Source organism: Lytechinus variegatus, chromosome 2 (assembly GCF_018143015.1).
Source record: "Lytechinus variegatus isolate NC3 chromosome 2, Lvar_3.0, whole genome shotgun sequence".
Classification (NCBI taxonomy): domain Eukaryota; kingdom Metazoa; phylum Echinodermata; class Echinoidea; order Temnopleuroida; family Toxopneustidae; genus Lytechinus; species Lytechinus variegatus.
In genome coordinates this window covers 52,779,350-52,797,585 of record NC_054741.1, presented here as the reverse complement: position 1 = coordinate 52,797,585, position 18,236 = coordinate 52,779,350, and the positions used below count along the sequence as shown (strand labels likewise).

The 18,236-nt window shown below is 36.2% G+C and overlaps 1 protein-coding gene across 1 annotated transcript in view; it reads right to left on the bottom strand.

The window, feature by feature from the left end:
- The window catches only part of LOC121406859 (unconventional myosin-XVIIIa-like), a 67,645-nt gene extending 49,968 nt beyond the window's left edge, over nt 1-17,677 (bottom strand). Inside the window, exons 1-2 of the mRNA XM_041597729.1 lie at nt 17,570-17,677; nt 13,586-14,770 (exon numbers count right to left, since the gene is read on the bottom strand). Of these exons, the coding sequence (XP_041453663.1) occupies nt 13,586-14,680 (1,095 nt within the window). The 5' untranslated portion in view covers nt 14,681-14,770; nt 17,570-17,677. The remainder of the gene's footprint in view (nt 1-13,585; nt 14,771-17,569) is intronic.
- Between the last annotated feature and the right edge of the window lie 559 nt (nt 17,678-18,236).

The window sequence follows — 18,236 nt, the reverse complement described above, 5'->3', positions numbered from 1 at the left end:
AGAAATACACAACTTTCGATTTTAGAATGACACCGTGCTCAAGTTCATCCTGCTGTTGCTATTTTTCATTTTCATTTTAATTTGATGAATAACAGAGTTATCGATAAATTATTTCATATCAATCAATGACGATCAACACATCACTATCAGTGCATAGAGCTCTTAACAGAAATAGCTCCATGATCAGTGTTTTGCATAAAGCCCCCACTGGCAAGAGTCTATTGAGAAGTGCACAAATAATCTCCTTGTTGTAACAGCACACAGTAAATAGCAACTTCCTCTGAATTCCATGGTAAAAATATTCTCCAAAAAGCAAGAGGCATCCCTATATTTACTTTGAATGGAAAATACAAGATCCAAGAAATATGTGTAGTGAAGTCCGATTTGTGATACCAGACATGACAGAGAAACCGATGCTCATGATTTCACATGCATTATTTCCATATTTTTATGTAATATAATAATAAACGATGTACATGTAGATTGGAGGTACAAGACCATGACACAATTCACAATCCATATACACATATGTATAAAATCAGACAAATCCTTGTATGATACAAGCCACAATGTACATTTTCTATGGGAGTTTCAGGCAGAAAGGAGGCACTGATACCAGTCTGTCGTCATGGTAACCTCCTCACTACAGAGGTGCGCAGAGCAGCAATATAAACATCCTCCCAAAGTCAATTTGATCACGAAGATGGATGAATTCATCTCATCTCTCTCCAACTTCTGATCATCCTATCTCCACATATCATTACCAAACTCCATCCAAACCAAAACAGAAGTTTACACTCCTCCCTCTTACATGTACCGGTATAATGATAGTGACATACTGTACATGTAGAGAGTAACCACCACCAAAGCTGTGTCGATATGCTAAGCAGGTGTAATCAGAGAGTGAAGATGAAAGAGCCCACCTAATTACACCAGCGGGGGAACATAAGGTGGTTTCAGACCGCCTCGAAGTTCGCCAGTTCCAGGTATTCTCTGATCGGGAAATTTACCCCGATCAGAAAATACCAGGTATTTTGGTAATGTGAAAGCAAACTACGCGTAATTTCCCCGAAAGAAAATACCCGCTAAATAGTAGGTACTTGGCGAAATTACGAGAACTTTCGTGGGGATTTTTCCAAGGTCGCAGGTATTTTGGCGATGTGAAAGCAAATTACGGGAACTTTTATCCCAGCGTGTCGTTGAGCGCGGCGGCGTGGGTTGCTGCTGGGCTAGTGATTTTGAATCTCCCGCCTTGCCTGCTTATCAGACCACACTGCGCATGCTCGTAACTTCGGGAACTTATCCCGAAGGATGTGTTTCGGGGCGGTGTGAATGCAGGAATAATTAACGGGTATTTTTTAGCCTTAAAAAGTTCTCGTAATTTAACGGGGATTCTTGTGATCGAGGCGGTTTGAAACCACCTATAGAGGTAGCATTAAGGGATAGAATAGGATGCTGAAGCCAACGATGATGGAAGACAGCAATTGGGAGGCATCAATCAAGCAAATAGAAATTAAAGACAGTCTAAACCTAATACATGCCTAAAATATATGTAAACCCAAAATCAAAGAATCTGATCAATATAACTTTCCACCGACCGATAAAGCTGGCAGACAAATAGGGAAAACTAATTTTTTTTACATTCATTGGACCGATAAGTAATTTTTTTGTCTAGATTAAAAATAAGTGACCTTGAAAATAATGGCTGAACATGTACAGTCATATAAATGTACAAACATATTCGCTATCTACATGTACATGTACGGTATCTGTGAGCATGTTGTATCAGAGCACAAATGTACATGCATTGGTTTGCATACAGTTCCTGAGGCAGAAATTTGTCCCAGTATTTGAATTCAGGGTGTTTTAATTACATGTAGATATTTATTGAGTTTTCCATTGCATGAATATTGCAGAGTCAATGACTCTGGTTTCGGCCTAGTACGAAAGTAAGTATCCCTGTATGCATTTAAAGGACAAGTCCACTCCAACAAAAACTTGATTTGAATAAAAAGAGAAAAATCCAACAAGCATAACACTGAAAATTTCATCAAAATCTGCTGTAAAATAAGTTATGACATTTCAAAATTTCGCTTCATTTCACAAAAAACAGTTATATGAACGAGCCAGCTACATCCAAATGAGAGTCGATGATTGTCATTCACTCACTATTTCTTTTGTTTTTTATTGTTTGAAATATGAAATATTTTGATTTTCTCCTCATTGTCATGTGAAATGAAGTTTCATTCCTCCCTGAACACATGGAATTCCATTATTTTAATATTTTGTGCTTCAGGCAAGGAGGTCCTAATCGTCAAATTCGTAAAAATTGAAATATTGTATAATTCAAACAATAAAAAACAACAGAAATAGTGAGTGACATCATCAACTCTCATTTGGATGTAACTGGCTCGTTCATATAACTATTTTGTTAAAAATAAGCGAAACTTTGAAAAGTCATAACTTTCTTATTTTACATCCGATTTTGATGAAATCTTCAGCATTGTGCTTGTCTGATTTTTCTCTTTTGATTCAAATCAACATTTTTCTGAGATGGACTTGACCTTTAACTAGGGTTTCCAGACTTACATGTAAGTGCTAAGGCTTTTTTTTTAATGAATGACTGGATGACTAGAGCAAACATAAAATTACATGTAGGAGAATGAAATAGAGGGAATGAAATAAGCAGTTAAAAACTTGTAAGTTATAGTACATGCAAATACATTAGGCTTTGCACAGGGGCAATCTGGATCCAGTCAGCAACTGGAAAAAATCATCATAACTTTTTTCTGTATCATTTGTTTGGTTGTGTAAGATCAACACTGATGTGTCTAATATGCATTCATTGAAAAATATTCAATGGAATTCGAATGGAATTGGTTGTGAGAACTGCCTGGTTCCAAGAAGTTTTTGCCTTTTAAAAATGCAATGAACAATCATATTTTGAATTTGAAACAAAATCATTACTACATACATGTACATGGACATCATGTTTAAAGTAAAGAGAAGATTAAATAATAATGTTATCATCTTGATTTTGGAAAGGAGCCAGGATGAAGACAAAATAGAATTGTGGCATGCCTCGGAAGGAAGTGGATAGGAAGGATGAGGTGCTACCATATAGGTTTTGGGGTTACCTCGGGTGATTCACAAACTACATTGCATATAATCCTAAAAGCATATATCACAGGCCTACATGTACATGTTTGCAATATTATACTAGGATTGTTATGGATCCCAATATTGATAAATCTCATTTGGAAAAAACACACAAAGTGTTGTATTAACAAAATTAGGTCAAACCCTTTGCCTATCATATCTACATGTATCTACATGTATGTACAAGCACAACATAGACATGCATTTTTATTTTATTTTTTTTACTTTATGCCTTTAAACAAGCTGTTTGCATTTTTATTCAAGAAGTACATGTAGTATCAACCTGCATGCATCTGAATGAATTCAATATCAATTTAAACTGCCAGAGATGGAAACCAATACCACCAAAGGATGTTTTATTGGAACTGAAAATGGATTTGGTGATCCCTATATTATCAGCAATATTCCCCCCCCCCCCCCCCCCCGACTCCACTGTACATGTACAGTATTGCCTCATGGAAATCTTGTGAACACTGTATCTAGAAATTCAAGGTCAGTCCCGTTAGACATGATGTGCACATGTAAAGTAATAAATATGTGGATGTGTGAGTCAGTGGGGAAGGAACTTGCACTTTAATACTGTCTCCAGAAAAAGCTATAAAAATTCATAAACGTGGGAATAAATAGAATACAGCTGTGTTCAAATGACACGTTTTACCCAAATACTGTATGTTCAATCAATTTATCATCAGTCGTAAAAATTACAGGATTTTAAAAACGTGAAACACTGTAAAGGATGCACTTTGAAAGGCAATTTTGCACAATGAAAATGTAAAACTGTAGAAGTATCAAAGATCTCTTATGGTTCACATGCTGCTCGATTACTATTTGATCTGCAATAATAAATGATGGGGAAGAGGGAACAGAGCAATTGAACACTCCCAAAAATAATTTTGTTTTGTGCTTGTTTTTATATTTTAGCCAAAGAATTTTGACTGAACTTACCAAATTAACATGTCTCCAGGTGTAAAAAGGGATTGTTTACAATATACCTACATGTACATGTAGAGGGTTTAGTCTTTGAAGACTGTAGAAAGACAGACATGATTCTAAACATAGACCTACACATGTATACATGTACATGTGGTTTACCATTCAAGGTCATAACAACCACACTACAATGTATAGCAAGTCAAGGAGATCAGAACATTATAGGCGGTTTCAAACCGCCTCGATCACAAGAATCCCCGTTAAATTACGAGAACTTTTTAAGGCTAAAAAATACCCGTTAATTATTTCTGCATTCACACCGCCCCGAAACACATCCTTCGGGATAAGTTCCCGAAGTTACGAGCATGCGCAGTATGGTCTGATAAGATTCAAGATTCAAAATCACTAGCCCAGCAGCCACCCACGCCGCCGCGCCCAACGACATGCTGGGCTAAAAGTTCCCGTAATTTGCTTTCACATCGCCAAAATACCTGCGACCTTGGAAAAATCCCCACGAAAGTTCTCGTAATTTCGCCAAGTACCTACTATTTAACGGGTATTTTCTTTCGGGGAAATGACGCAGTTTGCTTTCACATTACCAAAATACCTGGTATTTTCTGATCGGGGTAAATTTCCCGATCAGAGAATACCTGGAACTGGCGAACTTCGAGGCGGTCTGAAACCACCTATTGTAGTCAGCCAAAAAAATCTGGATCCCCTTGGATTTTTTTATACAGGTAACATTTTTATTTTCTTTTTTCATTTGTCAAATTTTGTCAAAATTTGCGAGAGAAAAATATGATCTTCTTTGAAGAGATAACATTTGGGGGGCATGATTACACGAACATTAGTTTTGTCAACAAGATTTTTTTGTACAAGTGCAAACAAAATTTCCAAACAAAATGTAACAATTTTCAGGGCCCTCCTTTGATGAAATGCTGGATCCACTGCTCTGTGGCACAAGTAATGATAATATTGATGCACTCCGCAAACATGCTAAGAGCCATCATAATAAAAGAGAGTGCAAACATGCAGGTTTTATCTATAGAGATTTATCAAAGTGTACAATTGGTAAATATTTACACATCATATTGTAGTACAATACATGCACTGAAGACATTGTACTGGCAGAAATCAACCTTCATACCCCTTGCTTTTGGATAATGTAGTCATTGTTCTACATTGAAAGCAAACTGACCTTAGTCTGTTATCAAACATGATACATGCAGGCCTGACAGTTTATTTTAACAAAATTTCATTACTCTTTGCAGTGCACATTTAAAGGGGTACTCAGGAGTGAAATCAAAAATTCACTGAGCAAAACCCTGAAAAAAATAAAATAATCAAAATCTGATAAACAAATGAAAAAGTTATTGAATTCTAAATTTAAAGGTAAATGAAAGTAGTTGCAGTAAAGTAAACACTGATTTCATGAGAAAGTCAGTAAAACCAGGCTTAATTGTCACTATACCATTGAGGATCCAGATCTGGTAGTTACAAAGTTACATGTACATAAACTGAACTTAAATGCAGTGAAATCTTGAAATCAGATAAGCGCACATGGGACAGTGTATCATTATTGCTTTGAATGTCAACCCGACACTAGACCCGAATCCCGTGCTAATTTGCTACTTTCTCAGCAATTACACAATTTATTCCAGAATCCTTTGGCACATGTTTTTTATCTATACAAACAGACACTTTGTGGTCATTTCATTGGATTCTGTACAAACTCATTTTGAAATGGTCACTACAACTGGAATTTATCTTTAAGCAACATTTTGTGTAATGAGAACATGTATGCTATCGTAAATATGCAATAGATGGGCTGATGATGCCATATTCCCATTTTCCCTTGTCTTACATGTACATTATCAGGGGCGGATCCAGGATTTGCAAAGAGGGAAGGGGCAAATTTTTATAAGGAAAATTTTGACAAGCAAAAAAAAGAAAAGGTTTTCAAGTTTCAACCACAAAGTATGGATATTTCATACCCGAAAAATGTTTACAAGCCAAAAAAAAAGGTTTTCAACCACAAATTACATGTACGTTATTACATGATAAAATCAAAATTCATATTTTCAGATTCATGTAAATGAATGATTCATGTATTAGATTGAGCCACTGCAATGATTATCTAAATTTTAATCAGTACCAGTAATCAATATTTTTTCATTTTTATTCTTGGATTCATTTAAATACAAAAGATAACTGGGAATATAACATCATTACCGTGCTCATTGCATATTCATGGAGATGAAGCCATGCCATGCATAGAAATGTTCCACCAAAATATTGCTAAACAATATAACTTTCTTGTTCCTTAATACAATTTTTTATAAAATTTTGAGTGCTTTGTTTGTCTGATTTTACTTCATCAATTCAAACAATATAATTTTCAGTTTGGAGAACATCTTGGTGATAATAAGTTATGAAAATTGAACCCATTGTTAATTCATGTTTGTAGACACCCCCCCCCCAAAAAAAAAAAAAAAACATGGATAGGCTAATGTGAAGACGGTATTAAGACACTGGTTAAAATTCTTTTGCTATGAGTCATATGGGTACAGGTGTATGCATAGAAGAGAGAGAGAGAGATTATCATCATTAGTCTTCTTAATGTGTTTAATTAACTCTGCACACTTCACAGCTAATTAGCTTCAGAAGTCACTGTAATGATCAGAAGAGGAACTACTGTAAAGCTGCTGTAACTTACACATAACCCTTTCATCAGACTGGATATAGTGAATTTCAATATCACATTTTATCATAAAAATTGCTGAAATTTTATATTGTAGGCCTTTAAGGCAAATACTACAAAAGTATAGATTTGCTCTCACAAGTTACAAGTACAGTAATGAGGTCACAGACTGACAGGATAAGGTGAAGTGTCGTGACCCTATTCTGATGCTAATTGGAATGGCTGTGGGAGTAGCCCCTGGCCACTGATGACAAACAAATGGCATGAATTTCCTCATTTTTTAGAGTAAAGTTTATTGACCTTATACAAGGTCACAAACTGACATGAGTGAAAGGTACAACACTGTGCTGACCCCATTCTTACACTAATTGGATTTCGCCCAAGGAAAAGCCCCTGGCCAATACAGTACATGATTTGTATGTGCATATTAAAAGAAAAATGCAGGTACTTGTAAATGTACTTGTATTTTTGTACAGTATATCATAGACACATGAATTTCCAAAATCAATGACAACCTACATGTACATGTATAATGTCAATGTGGGCAGACAAAAAATGTCACAGACTCTAGATGAAGCAGTATGTACTTTACTACATGCATGATACAGACTGTATGTCAGTGTAAATATTTAGAATCAGCAAATCAATTATTGCAACCAAAAGTTTTCTATCACAGATTTACAGTGTACATGTATATCAATGAACAAAATCGAATTCCCTCAAATTATAAAAATTGATTTAGGGAAACAAGTCTGGCTAGACAAAAAGAATGTAAGGTGGAGGAACCTTGATAATTTTTATCTACATGTACATGTACTTTATAATCTCTAACCATAACTTTTGATTTCTGAATAATGCCTGTAGGCAATTCATGTAGCCTACTACATGTAATTTATCTTTTCAAATGTCTTTACTACATGTAAACTTGATGACAGATTATATAAAGAAAAAGAGATTACAGCAAATCCTTAAAATCACATGGGAAAGTCTGCAAAATCAAGGTCAATTGCCAAAACATCACTGACCTACATGTACATGTAGGCCTACATTACATGTACATGTACCAAAGTCTTTGAACTCAAGGGAGTATACATGTAAAGTGACCACACAACCAACACAGATTTACAAGCACAAGTTGCGCAGAATATTATCATTGCTTGGAAAAAGACTTGAAATTTTGGTGGAAAACGATACCATAGAACATGTATTGTAGGGCTTGCAACTTGCAAGTAGGCCTTAATTACATGTAGGACAGTCTACATTAAGTACATTACGTACAGTACAGTGTGCAAGGAGAGGCCAAGTTTAGTCAATAGGCACAGACCATATTTATATCACAATTTAATTCACAAACTAAATACACTGTAGGTCTTGAGTGAAGTCTAACATAATTTCTAACTTGCTTTTCTCACATTAGGGGTGGAGATACAGTACACCATTCCAATCCACATACCTGTAGGCCTAGTCTTTAAACTCAGTCCACTATGATACATGTTGCATGATTCAACAAACCAGAGAATTGCAACTGCAAACTTCATGTACATGGTCTTGAAGCAGGTCAGGTCATCCGTACAGAGTACATGTATGTGCATCAAAAATCATGATTCAATGTATGTAATGGTATTTACATGCAGGCATATGTATAGTGTACATGTACACGTAGTACATGCATGATGTTATGTACAGAATGTCTTCACACTACAAGTATGTGACACATGAGCTTTGCATTCATACATCAGTGACATGACTAATTAGTAGGGGTGCATATACATGTACGAGAGACTAAATTTAATTGGAAAAGAACAGATTAAATTGATTAAATATTACTGCAACGTATCAATATTGCAGCAAAATTTATTTTTCTATGCAAACGAAACACTCTGCCCATGAAAACGATATGTAGACACTGTAGCCTTGGTAATCCAATTTGGTAGAAATTGATTTTTTCATACACCACATTTTACTGTTCTCATAACAATGTACAAGTGGTTATCCAACTTATCGCAGCTACATGTATATTGTGTGCATATTGTCCTCCCAGGGAAAATTGAACTACATCGTCTACATGTAAATTTAAATTGAAAAAATAATTGAAGACCAAGTCACCCAAACTGTGAGCCGACTTGAAGGAATAGAAAATAATCAACAAGATAATGCTAATAATTCTAACAAAATTTGGACATTTTACATACATGTTTTTAAAGCTTTACTATTTCCCAACAGCAGTGACATTCACACCAGTGTGAAAATGGTAGACTTCACATACTACATGTATTTTAGTATTTGGTGGTCTGATAAAGAGGCTTTTCGTTAATACTGATGACAGTTCCAGGAGAAATCAAACCAATATTTACACAATTTGAGGAATTGATTTTTTTTAGTCTTCAGATTCTATAATGCATGTATTTGTTTTGTGAAGTAGCCTTTATTAAAAAAAGTATGTAGAGTATTCATGTACATGCATGTACACATGATTGACATGATGTATGTACATGTAGGCACACTCATACACATGCATGTGTTACATGGCCCAGTACAAATGTAAGACTGTATAGTGTAAACTTACAGTGCACAGTATGTTTTAGTAAAAAGTTTGGTGTGCTCATGAATTACAGTGTACCTTTTCTAAAATCAGTATTATGTACATGCCATGGCCTACAGTACATGTATAAGTACAGTACATTCATGGACATTACACTGCTCAATGCTACCTTTTGCATCATGTACAGTATGTGGGCCCCCAGAACAGCACTGGGTGTACAGGTAAACATATTGTCCAGTGCTAATCCCACACTGTAGACAAGCTACTACTGGGCCTTTTGACAGGGGGGTGTGTCATGAGCATTGATCTACTTTATTCATCCCTGCTAGGGCACTATAAAAGGTCCTATTCAATGTTCAATACCCACAACAATACATCTACTGGGTACATTATAATCACACCTTGGGGCTACTTTACCATGATATCATTGAGATACTTGTTTACAGTTTAAAAGGTTGATATTTGTTAAAGATCAGACATATTATGTCGGACCCCATATGGTTCTGGACAGTTTATTATATTGACCGATGTATGTACATATACATGCTTTATGATGTAATTTAGTACCTCATGACCTACATGTAAAATAATACATGTACATTAAAAGCAACTCATGAAGGTTTTACATGTACATGTACAGTTATGATAAAGGGTTTAAAGCTACATACAACTCAATTTGAATGGCAAACTTTAAACTCTATGTAGAATTAATTGCAAAATGCTGAGAAAGCCACAAAAATAGTGAGTATTGTTTAAATTTCTTCTTGGACAATGATCTTTAAAATATTTACCACTGAATCCATAGGGACAGTGATTTTCCGCGATCGCGGAAAACGGACGGAATTCACGGAAAATGCTTTTTGAAACGGAAAGTGGCATTTCAAACGGAAAATCACGGAAAACGCATTTTCCCTCAAAATACACAGAATAGCAACAGAAATTACTCCAAAATCACAACAAAATGAGAATATTAAATGGCCTCAAAACCCCAGAAAACACGATCTCACTTCGCTACAATCATGACAATTCACAAATCATGACTGCACCCGACATCAGCACACTCGATTGTACAGTACCCCACGCCCGTACATTACCCGGCCTGCCGGCCGTGTTGGGCTTCACTGCACTGTACCAAAGATCGTTCCAACTATAAAAGTACTATGAACGGTCGTGTGTTGCTGCCCTCTACGTTTGAAGATGTAACAGCACGATATCGTGGTCTTAAAATCCAAGATGGCGGATCGGCAAAAACCGTTGACTGATGATAACGATGTCAAAAAAAAACCCAAATTATCGATGAAAAATCATTTCACCGTGAAATAATGCTAATGATATGAGAGGTGAGGATGTATGCATGCTAAATGTCTTTGTAAAAATATTTACACCCGCATAGATCCGATTAGAACGGATTCTATTGTGTTGTTGGTACAGTAGCAGATACAAAGTTGGGCTAGTGCGAGTGTACGTGTAATTTTGCTATTCAATGTGGAAACGGAATTGTCACTTTTCCGTGTGTACAAAGTCTATGGGGAAACGGAATTTCCGTTTTCTGACGTGCTGAAACGGAATTTGAGATTTTCTGAAACGGAAAAGGCAATTTTTTGAAACGGAAAATCACTGTCCCTAAATCCAATTTAGACAATTTGTTATCTAGACGACAAAATATTTCATTCACAATTTTTTCTGAGTGATTGACATTTGTTTGTCTAGAATATACTGTACTTTTCATAAAAATATATGTAAACATACTCTCGTTTTGAATCAACGCAAAGGCTTAATTCGAATCAAGCCGTTTTTCCTTCTTCTCTTTCACACAGACCAATGAAAGCTGATGTCAATGTTAAAACCTGTCAATTCCTGCATGCAGCGAAGCCAATGAAATTATTTCATTTATACCTTTTTACCACAGCATTTTCTCTTTTTTTCTATTAGGACTAGTTTTAGAATCAAATCATTTGGTTAACTATTGACCGAACTTTGCATTCCATTCATTCTTCAAGATGAAAGAAAATAGAAAAACCCACATAAAACTCTAGCATGCAAACATAACTGAAGCATCTGACACATATTTGCTACTTTCAAAGCTCTCTAAATAAAGGTTGGGTGAACAGAGATTTTTAAAGTACCCAGTATTCTAATAAAACTCTAAGGCCTACATGTACACATCTTGTATGTGTATTATGACTGAGGCAAACCTCACAATGCACATGTACAGGTACAGTACGAAATCAATATACATGTACACATAGTCACATACATGTACATGTTACCCCTGGGATTATACAGGGAAAGTAATAAATTTAGTTATTTGAGAAAAGGCCTACATGTACCATACAGATGTACTGTGCAATTTGTAATAAATCAGTCATTATTAATTGTGCAATCATCTATTATTTGAAAATGGTTTTACCATTAATTTTGAGGAGTCAGACCTTACCCTGCACTCAATTCATATAGATCTCTATGTAAACCTGTGTACATACTATCCTATCCTATATGCCTATATGCTGTATAGAGTATTATTTTTTTAATAACATAGTTTTCCTCAAAAGGGCAGAAATAATGGGCTTGCAACTTTGTGTGAGTTGAATTTACAGTTTTTTGTTTTAATTTTAATTCAAGATTTTAAGAATCTACTGGTTTTACATTACTATTATATCGTACTGTCTGTTGAATTGAAATTATATAAAGCACAATCATTCACATGGATCACTGGATTTGTTTCACAAGAGTACACATGTATGCCTACATGTACAGTAGGCTACAGTCCCTTTCTCTCATGAGAGAATATACAGACATGCATACTTTTCTGTGTACCTGTACAATGAATCATTTTGAGCCAGTAATAAAAGGGAATAGGTAACTTCCCCTTTTTTTTAACCCTCAGGGAGTTACCTCATCAGCCTCCTTAAATGAGATTAAAATCTAAAATTTCATCTGATAGGAATCCCCACTGGAATGCATGATCTGTGACAGTTGGTACTAGAAGCACTGCAAGCACTGCATTAGTCTAGACTTTGGACTTACAGTAGGCCTATAAAGACTACAAGACTACAGTTACACACTTCACTTCAGATCAAGACATACATTGTAGTATTAGTTTTTCATACACCTGTACGTTCATTATTAAAGTAGGCCTACATGTACACATACATGTACCACAAGCATGTATTGATGCCACATATCATGTAGGCCTATACAGTACATGTATGCTGTTAAATCAACTTGTATTTGAAAGAGTAGGCCTAATCTCTGCAGAATATACAAGAGTAATTAATGCAAGAAAGTTAAAATCTGTATAAACAAATCTCAACTGAAATTAACAATATGCAATTATTCATGTATATTTCAAACATGTTACATGTACAGTGTATTTGTAAATCAACTACAAATACTGTGTTGTACATGTTCATAAAGTATGTTTTCAACATCCAGCTATCAAGTGATACATAGTATGAGCAGCAGCAGCCTCCTCTGTTCCATCCAAATGTTGACAGGTGTGAAAATGAGTAATTACTGAGGTTAATGCAGGCTTTCTCCAAATGAGCTGTGTTATTCCCACAATAAAGCTTTAAGCTCCATGTACAGGCTTACATGTATAGTACATGTACATACTGTAGAACTTTGCAAAATAAAGTGCATGCAGGAATGGGTAAAATTATTTATAACGGCAAGTTTATTCAAACTGAATGAGCAAAATTAGACAATGTTCATTTTCACGTTGTTGATGGGTGGCTGGTTGGTTTTTTTTTTTGTTCTTTTTTCAACCTATTTCCCTTTATTTGTCAGGGGGTGGTGTTGCTTTATGAGCTTATGTTACCTTGAAAATGAATTTATTTTGATTTTTTTTTCTTTCTGGTTTTCAGGGGGTATAAAACAGGGAGGTTTTGTCACCATGAAAATACTTTCTCTGACAAAATATTTCCAACTATACATGTATATATATATCTAATTTGCGATCTTGGGTGCTGATGTATAGTCACTGTGACTTCTGCCACGTAAAATGTGGTGCTGTCTTATATCAGGAAAATTTCTTAATTTGATAGCTATCGGTCGATCACAATATGAAAACCTCTTTACATCAAGGCATTGACTTTCCCCAAAAAAGCAATTTATGTTCCCATACTATAAGAAACTGCCATGAATATTGTGATTTCCCACAAATGAAATAAAACATTACACAACAAATTTTAAAAATACATTGATGTATTAAAATCAAACAAACATGACAAAAATTAAGGGAAACATCTCACCTTTTTGTCCTTATGCCTGAGACTTGCACTCCTGGCCAATGTTCCTGTCTTCAAAAGCTGTTCCTCCAGATGGACCTCAGATCCATCCATGCCAGATCTCATACTCAACTCAATCAGCTCAGGGATAGGCTGGACTTTAAGGGTCACAGAATCACCAGAGCTGCGGATCAACTCAATAATACTATCACGAGGACTACTCTCCACATTATTTCCATTAACTTCCACAAGGCGGTCGCCCGGTAGTAGTCCGGTTGCATTCTCTCTCTGCGTTGCGCTGGGTTCAGCAAAATGAACCTGTCGCCGGGTTATAGATCCATCGGGTCCAGATCGCTCTTCAATATTGGTCCTACGAAGCGTGAATCCAAATCCACCGTTGGGTTGGCGACTGAGGATAACGTCCCTTGCACGAGGTGGTTTGGGCGGAGCAACAACTGGAAGGCGTAGGTCAACATTGAACGTCTTCTCCCCAGGGGGTTCTGGTTCTGGATGCGATAGCTTGTAACCATGCTCTCCATCCAAATCATCTCCAACTCTTTCATTAAATGCAGTATTTTGTGCCAACAGCACTGAATCATTAACCTTCACAACCACCTCATTGACAGGTTGTTCAATGGATGCCTGACTTGACGACCTTAACTTTAGAATCCCCTTGCCTTTAGAAGACTTTCTTTTCTTTTCATACGAAGCCTGTCGTGTATACCGTGCCTCTTCTGCAATATCTTGTAAGGGAGGTGCTGCTGTAGGCAGTATCCTCACATCTCCCGTGCTCCCCTTTTCAAACCCAGGCGTGGAAGCACCACTTGCATCGCTTCCACTAGGGCTTGTCAAGTGACCATCGACACTCCTCTCGTTGACCCCATAACTGATTTCCGTATTGTACTGACCATTGCTGTGTTCTTCGGGGATAGTGTAGGCATGGGACTTGACAGGAAGATGACCGGGGGCACCAGATTTGTGACGAGAGCTTGACTTCTTGAACAGGCCCTTTTTTATGTCCTCCAAGCGGCTCAACTCTTCTTGAGACAGTTCCTTGTTTCGCTTGGCCTCCTTCTTCTTCTCCTTCTTCTCTTTATCCTTCTTCTTGAAACTAAACATGGTGGTTTAACCCTCAATAAATCCACATCTAGTCACCAACTCAAGTTTGGAAGAGGTCTGCAAACTATTTTGTCCTTTGTAACTTCATTCCTGAAAAAAAATAGAAAGAGACAACAATGGAATTAGATTTTTCTATTCAAATTATGTTAAGACAGGTCTAGAGATTTCATTTTTTTCAAACCTGAAACTCCCATACATGTCCATGTTGGTACCACACTACCACTTACAGTGTGCAACCACCCTGTGGAGTCTTGAGTAGGCAACATACAACACACACTGTAAGTCTTTTGAAATATCATGAAATTCATGGATTTTAGCTAGTGCACAGCAATATTTACACACAAGTTAAGTAGTATACTACGTTCTTGCGTGTGCGCGTGCAACATACAGCTGATTGAGGTCCTCTTATGCTTATATGTATTTTTCAGCATATAAACATTATATATTTTGCTATTTTTCAGAAGTTATATGGAATTTCTGTAACTTTCTTACTTTCATATGTTTTAGGTGTCAAGGATTATTTTGATCTCTGTAATTGGTGAGTGGAGCCAACAGAATTCAGCTGAACAACCAATAAAACAGAGACCAAAGCTTTTGTCAATACTTGCATCGGGTAATAAATATCATGAAATCACTTCATGATATTTTACAATTCTTGATATTTATCGGCCGACGCAGTTATTTTTTTTTATCTAAGTTGGCACTGCTCATGATATTGTCACACTCTCTACGCGTCTAGTATCTCTGGCTACAATAACAAATCAAAAACAGCATATGTAAGTAAACGCTCCACTACTTTTAATATTTTAATGAATTTAAGCGCCATTTTATGAAAAAACTAACAATTTTTGGCTTAAAGTTACCAAACAATATTATTGTAGACCATTTACATAATTTTGGGCAAAAAAAAATGATAACTAATATTTTGGCGTGACACTATTGTTGCCCATTCGTCGGTGCGTGTAGCGCAATGGTATGATGGCCAGTACGCCAACCCAGGCTTCATGAAGACTAAGCCTACGAGAGACAGTAACCCAGGGAGCCCAGGGGCTTACCATGTATTTGGCCATAGACACGGGACTAGGGTAATTTATGGTCACAATATTTATCAAACTGAATTCTGAAAACAGAAATTATGCACTAACCACCATTATATGGATGAAGGTGTAACGTGTCGCAGTATCCTGACATCGAGGCACAGATCTGTATTCATGGTTGGGGGCTGTTTTGTTCTCTTGTGAGGGATCTTTTTAATTTTTTATTTTCTATTTTTGATAGATTTTATTATTCTTTTAGTTTGGGCAGAGGTCAGTGGCGTAATGAGACTAAAGTTTTCAGGGCAAGACACGACAAAAGGGCAAAATTAATTTTGAATTAAGTGCGTGAGTGAAGCAAGCGAGCCAAAAATATCTGTTTAATATATAAATCAATTTGTTATGACAGATTTTGTCATGTTTAAAACATATATCAAAATCAGTTGCAAAAAAATGATTTATCTATTTAAAAGGCTATTTTTGGCTCGGTCGCTTCCCTCGCAAACAGCATTTTGAAAGTAATTTAGCGCTTTATGTCATGTCTTGCCCCGAAATTTTAGTCTCATTATGCCTCTGACCTCTGCCCAAACTAAAAGAATAATAAAATAAAATCTATCAAAAATAGAAAATAAAAAAGATCCCTCACAGAGAACAAAACAGCCCCCAACCATGAATACAGATCAACACCCATAGCTTGACAGCATATATGCTAGAACGGTCGTTTATTTTTAATTCTATCAAGATAATTATGAAAATATGGCGCTTTAAACATTTTGTTGACATAGATGGCACTCTTTAATATTGATGAACGAAGAGCAAATCGGAAATCAGAAAGCCAACGGCAATTTCGAAGTTCGCTGTGCGATTGTCCAAATACAGAATCACAGAGAGAAAAGCGTGTTCTGATTTTGTTTTTGATACATAAAAACACATATACGGTATAGAATGAGAAATCAGAAAGAGCCCAAAAGTATTTCTGATTTCAATATTCTGTTTTTGTGTTTTCAAACACCGAACCACAGGGCTGATTTCCGTTTTTGCTCTTCGATGACTAGAAAGGAAAAACAAATTATCCATTAGTACTTAGACAGCTGGCAGCCGTCTGTTTCGAGGAGTTTTTTTTTTTTTTTTTTATTTCTCCTCGTACACAGACCATTGCAGACGGCTTGCTATCGTGCAGCCACCATTAGGGGACTTACAATGCTAAATCCCCCCGTCGGGGCTCTTCAATTTTTGTCTTTAATGAATCAAACTTTTGAAAATTAACGCAACCGAAATGCAAATTAATATTCCCTCTTGGCATTAATTGCAAAAAAAGGGGGAAAATCAAGTTAAAAGGAACAAAAACAGTGACTTACTTCGGCTGTCGCGCAACTTCACTTCATAACTCAAGACAAAAGTCAAACTCAAAATAAAGTCAAATTTACATAAATTATTGTGTCCCCTGTAGTCTGTACAGATCGCGCTAGAACTTCGGTCTCTGTATTTGGTTAGTGAAGCCAACGTAGTTCAGCGGAACAACCAACATAACAGAGACCGAAGCTTTTGGTCTGATTAGTTACTGATTTGTGGCATCCGCATGCCGCACTACCAGCCCGACGGGTACCGGTCGCGGTCCGTGCTTCGCAACACCAGCGTTGTGCTTTCATTTCAGCTGCAGCATGCAGCTAGCTTGGCTGGCAGTTACGGCAGCGCACCGCCACTCACAGTCACTGTGTGTGAGTCACGGTCACATCAATTCAACGTCAACGACAAAAAAAAAGTTTCTAAATTTGAAAAGAATGTAAATTCAAATACACAGAAACAATCAAAAATATTACATGCCAAATCATATACTGTATCTAAAATAACTTACAGCTGAGTACAGCATCAAACAAAAGTTAAAAACAGATCTAACTTTAGAAAAGTCCGACTCGGGTTCGATTTTACTGGCGACTCCGGATCAGTATGGCAAGCCAAAATGGAGGGGATAATCAAGCTTCTTGTTTATTTTTGATCAATTACTAGTAGTAGAGCGGATTAGCCGAACAATTGTGCAAAATTTGACTAAAGCATGAAACTTACACAAGTATTAGTATATGCCGTAAGATTTATTTTAAAGATGGGAGGTAAATTTAAAAATGCCATTTTCGGTCGTTGCCATGGCAACGGAATAATTTCTCAAAAATGACATACATTTCCATGTAAATGGTAAATAAACATGATATAGATGAATAAAATGATAATTTTCAAGCTTCTAATTAAATATATATAAAATTTAGAAACATTCAAAATCAACAAGATAGTTCCATTTGGTACGTTGCCATGGCAACGGCTTGTTTTTCCCCAGAAAAATAAAATTTTGATTAAAAAAACGTTGTAGAATATGATTTATCTTTAATTTCCCCTAATTTTACAGTGTTAAACAAAGATATTTTGGTTGCTAGATGTATAAATTATATCTCAAGCCATTGCCATGGCAACCAAATAACAACTGATTTACAAAAATAACATGGTTGACAAGACAATGGGCAGGTGGAAAA